We start from the raw sequence: 7,700 nt of genomic DNA on the forward strand, positions 1-7,700 counted from the left end.
TAGTAATTCCAGTGAGTCAATTGCGTGAATGATTTTGATTTGTAAGTATTGAATTTAGGTGAATCAATGAAATGATTGCAATGATTAAAAGGCCCATATGTGGGGATTGAATTAAATAAATAATTCAAATATTTGTCTCAATTTTCCTGCAAATAAGTATCATAATTAGTCAATAGAGTAATCAGTACATAATTGTGGTGATTCGACAGAATTATCATAGGGACTCCAAAATGGTGGAATAAATGAGTCATTTACAAGAAGTTAGTTAATATATAAAGGTGGGAATAGACTGAGCAAACAGTGTTGAGCAACAGTTGATCAAGCGGTGGCAAACAAAAGAGCCCAGGTGACACACGAAAAAGGGAACACTTAATAACTTTTTTATTTTTCGAGATAAACAAATGAAATTTGGTATATCGATAGAATAGTTCTAAGAGCATCTTTTGACATATTCAGTGGTTTTCTGTAACATCCTGTTTAACCAGAAGTGACAAGGGAGTCCATATATTTAAATGGGCCCTTGTATGTTCAATTTAATGTAGAACTTGATCTTCCGACGTTACTTTACCGCCATACCATTTACAAATGCCGAAATTAAACTACACGTCAAAACTGTTGATCAACTTTTCCTTTAATGTACCGCCTCTAGAGCGACCATCATGAGACATCATGCCACAGTTTGTCAACAGTTGCGCTTAGTGTATTCTTATCTTACACATATAAATCGAGTCAACTCAGATCTTAAGTGCACTTTCAAGTCTTGTTTTTTAATTTTACGCAGTTTGCCTGACTGAATTTCTATTGCATGCTATTGCTATAGGACAAAAAAACTGTTTTAACATTTTTCTCATAAATTACCTGAAACGGACATTGAATTTATCAGTCGTTAATCTTGCTGACCACCTCAGATTGTTTAATTTGAACTTGGAAACATTACGATCAATGTTTGCGTTGTCGAACAACCGCAAATACAACGAGAAACACTTCGGACACGTTGTATTTGTCTTCTGCGGCGTAATCGAAGAGGAGATAGCGATCGATCGATCGATGATCCCGTTATTACTATCTATACACATTATCAACACGTAATAGATCACAGGAAAACGGGCGAGCGGTACAGAAAAATGAGCGATTAAATGCAGCCCCCAGGGATTAACAAGGAGCGCAATTTCCATTTTAAGAGTGAAAGGATGCAAAAGTGGAATCGGAGTATAAACGGAGATATCCCGCAAAAGTACCCAAAATGGGACACCCTGTACATATGTGGCATTTTCTTCATACGATTTTTCATATTCAAAATAAAATTGCTATTTAAATAGGGAGTAATATGATGCCTAAATGGTATTTTGAATGCAAACAGCAGTTTTGCGGTTTTTGTATAGAGTGAGCAGTTTCAGTTTCAGTCAAGGAATCGGTATACAAAACATCTCAGTAATCGAGCAAAGAGAGAACTAGTGAATTACATAAATAATATTAGATGGTAAATAGTTTTTTAAACCATATACTCGTAGTTTTTTAGGCGTATATAGGATGTTCGAAAAAATGTATTACTCTGTATCTTAAAAACTGTAACACCCTATATATGCAATTTTAAGTCTATTTTTGGTATGAGTTTGAACTGTAATTCCACTGTCAAATTAAACGCACAGATTTTATTTGCAGTATAAGTTGGAAAAAAATAATTTTCATACAAGTGAGCGCCTCAGTACTCCACTTTTTTTATTTAAAATTTTATAATAATCAATGAATTTGTTTATATCCGTGTCATGTTCTCTAATAAGCCTTCTCTCGATCTCTAATTATTCTTTCTTCATACCTTCCATTACACTCTGGTTTCTTGCAAGCAAAATCCCAGAGCTTATAGCCTGCTTCTTTAGCTCTATCCTGTACCAAAACTTATTTTGGAGAAATAAAACGAGTTCATTAAAACAAAATTGCTATCTTGGAACCCTTTAATAGACACAGTCAATATTGAGTAAATTATGACGTTTAAGTGCCGTTCAGAAATTTAAAATATCCCGAAAAAAAAACAAATTTGGAATATTTCAAATTTCTAAACCGCTTTTCATTGAGCCTCAGTTTACACATCTTTGGAATTACTTGCTTTTACAGAATGGTGAGCCTCGAATTTGGGACACCCTGTATATAAATTTAAATAAACTGAGGAATTTAAATAAGGTAATATAGTAGTTTTTTCTAAAAAGTTTAATACAACTAAGAATATATTTGGTTAGTTAAAATTACAAGCCGTCTAGTAACCCCAGGCATTTCTTTCATAGAAATAACTAAAGCGCCTTGTTATTACAATAATACAAAATAAACTCACAACTAACCTTTACTAAATGGGATTGCTAGACATTAACAAAATTGTTATTCAAAGTTACTAAGGGCTTTATTTCAAATAACTGAAGCCACTTAGTCACCATTGTCAGCAGCTCATTAAGTATAACTAAATCGCTTTGGTTAATTCCACTAATAATGTTTTAATGACAACTAAATCTACTGCATCAAGTAATAAGAAACTCATTAGTAAAAATAAATATGTCTTCTTAGGTAAACACAGTATAATTTTAACTAGATTTTTTTATTTAAAATAATAAGATGTCTAGGTTGGCGCCTATTTTAATAGAATATTTATTAAACGCTACTAAATATTTAGTTATAGTATGTGTATCTTAGATTGTGCATGAAAATTCGATAAAGTAGGCGGTACTGAAAATTGAACTTAATGACTTAAGAAAGCCTATTTCCAGCAGTAAACAGTGATGGCTATATAAAAGAGAATAACTGGAAAAAACCACATATCCTCACCTCAATATTCCCAACTGAAAAATCTCCTTAAAATTAACGAATCTTTCATCAGCTTAAGAGAAAGATGACACTAAAACTGGTTTACCTCGAATCTAAACTCGTCGAAACTTTGTAATTTCCCGCGCGAAAATGTTAGCACAACTAGCGAGAAGTTGAGCAACGGACGGTCGAGTGGGAGCTGAAGCTGAAACCGAACGCGTCAAAGTTTCCCTCTCGCGGGTTTTTCCGTCTCTTATGTCCCCTGTTGCGTCTCTCTGTTGCTTGCTCACTGGTCGAGTTTTTTTTCTTTTTTTTATTAGCGGATACGAAATGTGTCGGAGGGGATTAATATGCAGCTCCCCGATGGATTAAACCTCTCTTAAGGATTAAGTTTTTTAAAGAAGGATGAAGGTTTTCACGTTTGAGGAATTTCTCCTTAAGAAAAAAAAATTTGAAAGGGCCTTAATACCTTATCAGATTTACTATATTAACGTCTTGTTTTTATCCCATTTATAAAGCGGGTTATACCGGGATCCACACAGTTCTGTCCTAAGGAAGTGCAAATACTTTGAAAAAGCTCATGAATTTTCTTGAGTCTAAGAATACGAGATTTCAGCAAATATGAGAGCTACAACATTATAGATGATCTCGTTGGATTCAGAAAGACGCTAACTAAGTCAAAACCGTTGAATTTTTTTAATATTATGGCTATAAAGCCGAGATATCAACGTATGTCAAAAGTCCATTATTTGGCATTCTATTGCATCTCGAATAGGGGGTCAGAAGTGCCGTTTTTGAATTTCTACCGCATCTCACCTTATTGTAACATTCTGAATTTTCTGGAAAAATTGTTTTTTGGACGTAATTACACCAATTATAGACGGGCAACATCATTTTATAGCGATCGTCTATGAATTCTGGAAGTCTGAGTGACATTTATACCGATTTAAGGGTCAAAAGTGTCTTTTTTGACTTTCTACCGCATCTCACTTTATTGAAACATTCTGGATCTTCTGGAAAAATTATTTTTTGAACGTAACTGGACCAACTACAGACGAGAGACATAATTTCATAACGATCGTCCATGAATTCTAGAAGTCTGAGTGACATTTATACCGATTTGAGGGTCAAAAGTGTCTTTTTTCACTTTCTACCGCATCTCACTTTATTGTAACATTTTGGATCTTCTGGAAAAATTTATTTTTCGACGTGACTGGACCAATTACAGACGAGAGACATAATTTCATAGCGATCGTCCACGAATTCTGGAAGTCTGAGTGACATTTATACCGAATTGGGGGTCAAAAGTGTCTTTTTTCACTTTCTACCGCATCTCACCTTATTGTAACATTCTGGATCTTCTGGAAAAATTATTTTTTAGACGTAACTGGACCAACTACAGACGAGAGACATAATTTCATAACAATCGTCCATGAATTCTGGAAGTCTGAGTGACGTTTATACTGAATTGGGAGTTAAAAGTGTCTTTTTTCACTTTCTACCGCATCTCACCTTATTGTAACATTCTGGATCATCTGGAAAAATCATTTTTTGTACGTGACTGAACCAACTTAAGACGGGAGACATAATTTCATAGCGATCGTCCACGAATTCTGGAAGTCTGACTGACATTTATACCGAATTGGGAGTCAAAAGTGTCTTTTTTCACTTTCTACCGCATCTCACCTTATTGTAACATTCTGGATCTTCTGGAAAAATTATTTTTTAGACGTAACTGGACCAACTAAAGACGAGAGACATAATTTCATAGCGATCGTCCACGAATTCTGGAAGTCTGAGTGACATTTATACCGATTTGAGGGTCAAAAGTGCGTTTTTTCATTTTCTACTGCATCTCACCTTATTGTAACATTCTGGATCTTCTGGAAAAATTATTTTTTGGACGTAACTAGACCAACTACAGACGAGAGACATAATTTCATAGCGATCTCTGAGTCACATTTATACCGATTTGAGGGTCAAAAGTGCGTTTTTTCTTTTTCTACCGCATCTCACTTTATTGTAACATTCTGGATCTTCTGGAAAAATTATTTTTTAGATGTAACTGGACCAACTACAGACGAGAGACATAATTTCATAGCGATCGTCCATGAATCCTGGAAGTCTGAATGACATTTATACTGAATTGGGAGTCAAAAGTACCTTTTTTCACTTTCTCACCCAAAAATGTTATTTTTAGTGATGTTATTGAACTTTATCCTTACATAATATTAGGCAATAAGAAATGTTAAATAAAACGCAGTAAGTTATATATACCACTAAAATAATTTATTTCCAATAAAAGTATTAAAAACTAATTAAACCTAGCAACATTAAAACAAACTTATAAGCAATTTTAAGAGTTGGATCGTATTATATGCTCGCTGATTGCGTCTGTATAAATAATGGGGAAATACTGAATTCTGCCACTCGACCACCCAATCGTGAGACAAGCCCCCTCTGTGAAATTCTGCTGGAAACTTATTGATGACGGTTTCTCTTCTGCCAACCCCATAATCAAAGACCTACAATAAAAATTATTTTCAATTCAGTCCAAGTAGTTAGGCAATGTTTATTAAGCCCTACCCTGGAATAAGTCTTAACGTCGGTTGTCTAATGATACCGAACACTGCGATAGTGCTGGTATCTTTAAACATGATTGCCAAATGTTTTCCTTTAGGGTCTGTTTCCATGCACTGAACCAGACCTCCCACCATTACTCCTTCGAGATCTCTTTTGCTTACATCGAAAATTGGAAGGGCCTGATTGGAGGAGGAATCTAAAAATCGAAAGCATTTTAAACACTGATTATAAGGTGATAACAAACCCCAAAACTCACCAGCATTATTAGCAAACACCGTGCCACTTTTTACAATAACTCCATAAATCATTGTGTCCACATTAGTGGCAAACAGTAAAGTGGTGCCGCAGTTTGACCAGCAAGCTGATTGCACTCGACCACTGGGAACGGTCCAGCGTTCACACTCCCAATTCCTATAGTCCCACACTCTAAAACGGGAAAAGGTTTACACCCCAAAAAGCATAAGTTCCAAAGGGAGTTTACCTAAAAACAATGCCATCGGTACAAGTGAATATCTTGTCACCGGTAGGGGACCATTTGACCAGAACCTGTCCGAACCCTCCGGGTCTTTTTAGGCTACTGGTCCTGTCCAGTTCTGGATCCCATACTAAGATCTTTCTATCACAAGCTGCCACGCTAACCAAACGGTCACCGTTGGGAGACCAGGCTATGCTCATCACAGGTCTATGTTCGATTCTTTGGAGAATTATGGCGTTGCTTACTGATGGTCTGGATACCTTTAATGTAAATAAATGCACTTTTTGCTATGATCTTTTTTTTAAATATAAAGTAGTTTCTTGATAGAAATAGTGTTCACTCTTTTTTAACATGAATTTAATGGAAGTTTTAATGTATGAATCCTGGATTAAAAGATATGTTGCTACATACATAGTGCATAAAATAATTTATAGATTCATATCCTTAGGAGCTTTTTGGGGCATGGTATATTATGCTAAATGTGTGAATAAGAATCCATAAAGCCTCTAAGCTGTCTTAGAAGAAATATGCTTAAAGAGAGTTTTTTGCATAAGCTACCTAAATGGGCAAGCCATTTTAGCCCTTCATCCACAGTCAAACGCAGCAGTTTAACACACTCTCTGCTTTAGACTCGAGGATTACTTGATACAATTGGCCTTTATTCAAGCTAAGTTTATTTTCCTCAAACCATTTCTTGGCCACTGATATAACATTATATAGATTTGGCTTGATATAACAGAAGTCATATTGGTCTGTGGTTCCTCAAGACTCTCAGATGATAAAAGCAATGTTGTATCATCGGCAAATAAAAAAGAGGAATTCGGCTTCAGAAAGGTACACAGATCATTAATATAAAGTATAAATAGTATAGGCCCGATGACTGTGGGACTCCAAACTTTACAGGATAAATACTAGAGACATTACTATAAGTATATATAGATAAGTATATAGAGATACTGAACATATTTACTCTGAGTGCTACAATAATATAAAATTACAAAAATAAACAGGTTAAAATTTAAACTTACCAAAGAATTTGGATCAATATTCCATATAATAATGCCATCTTCATGAGCCACCGCGATTTCGGTATGTGACAAAGGTCTCCATGCGACACAAGTAATATTCCTTTGCTGTTTACATCTTAACAAAGGACTGTAATTACTATCACTACTAAAAATCCTTACTCCGTCATCGCAAGTAACTAAAGCGATTTTAGTGCAATTAGGGTGCCACGCCACAAACCTAATAGTGCTGTTCTTCCAATCTCTAGTTTGACCTAACTGACTGATGAGTGTTGGACCGCTATATCTTATATTTGGATTTAAAATCAGTCGGAATTTCTGTACGTATTTCATGACACCTAAAAGAAGAGTGGCTGCCCTCGAGACTACAAACTGATGATGGGATTTGGCCAAATGTAATGCTTCAACTGGCCCCTGTTCATAGTATACTTGCGTCAGTTGTTTTAAAAATGATACATCTACTGGCAAAAATAGGGCTTTGCCTTCGTCACCTGAGGTGGTCGAGTGTAGCTGGTCTCTAGTTATGTGAATTTTTGGATGACTTGCAGTCTAAAGTGAAATTTCTGATAGAAGCTAGGAGAGGAACAACGTTTTTTTGGACTTACAGAGGTGGTAAAGGCCCCCACGTTAGCATATTCAGCGTTCATGTAATGGACCCGACCGTTTATTTCGCAAAGGGCTATTTCGTTGTCGTTTGGGACGTGAACGTTAAATTCCGAAAGGTTTCTCATCGTTTTGATACAGTGCTTTTTAAAATTATAGTTAATGTGAATTCGGTTTGAAATTTTTTGAAAATCGGCAGCATAAGTGAGGTTATGTAAATGTCA

General features: G+C 35.5%; 2 protein-coding genes and 1 long non-coding RNA gene across 4 annotated transcripts in view; 1 reads left to right on the forward strand and 2 right to left on the reverse strand.

The window, feature by feature from the left end:
- The window catches only part of LOC126745810 (adenylyl cyclase 78C-like), a 99,983-nt gene extending 96,972 nt beyond the window's left edge, over nt 1-3,011 (reverse strand). Inside the window, exon 1 of one of the 2 annotated variants that reach the window (XM_050453819.1) lies at nt 2,812-3,011. The gene's annotated coding sequence lies outside the window, so the exon portion shown is untranslated. Of the gene's footprint in view, nt 1-858; nt 913-2,811 lie in introns of those variants that run through there. The other variant, XM_050453820.1, reaches the window with a different exon arrangement.
- A 336-nt stretch (nt 3,012-3,347) lies between these two features.
- On the forward strand, nt 3,348-5,066 carry LOC126745730 (uncharacterized). The gene is made up of 2 exons (XR_007663661.1): nt 3,348-4,775; nt 4,850-5,066. It is a non-coding gene; the product is annotated as an uncharacterized LOC126745730 (long non-coding RNA).
- On the reverse strand, nt 5,058-7,694 carry LOC126745728 (aladin-like). The gene is made up of 6 exons (XM_050453708.1): nt 7,479-7,694; nt 6,877-7,422; nt 5,855-6,108; nt 5,630-5,799; nt 5,377-5,569; nt 5,058-5,315 (listed from the first exon to the last, which is right to left on the reverse strand). Exons 1-6 carry the CDS (start codon nt 7,602-7,604, stop codon nt 5,147-5,149), a joined length of 1,458 nt encoding a protein of 485 aa, XP_050309665.1. The 5' UTR covers nt 7,605-7,694; the 3' UTR covers nt 5,058-5,146.
- Nucleotides 7,695-7,700: the final 6 nt, after the last annotated feature.

This window comes from Anthonomus grandis, chromosome 16 (genome assembly GCF_022605725.1).
Source record: "Anthonomus grandis grandis chromosome 16, icAntGran1.3, whole genome shotgun sequence".
Taxonomy (NCBI): Eukaryota; Metazoa; Arthropoda; class Insecta; order Coleoptera; family Curculionidae; genus Anthonomus; species Anthonomus grandis.

Excerpts from the sequence above, each read along its gene's own strand:
- LOC126745728 (XM_050453708.1), bottom strand. The coding sequence starts at position 7,604 with ATGAGAAACCTTTCGGAATTTAACGTTCACGTCCCAAACGACAACGAA. Across the intron at positions 7,423-7,478 it reads TGGGGGCCTTTACCACCTCT|ACTGCAAGTCATCCAAAAAT; the intron begins GTAAGTCCAAAA and ends ATTTCACTTTAG. Across the intron at positions 5,316-5,376 it reads ACGTTAAGACTTATTCCAGG|GTCTTTGATTATGGGGTTGG; the intron begins GTAGGGCTTAAT and ends TTTTTATTGTAG.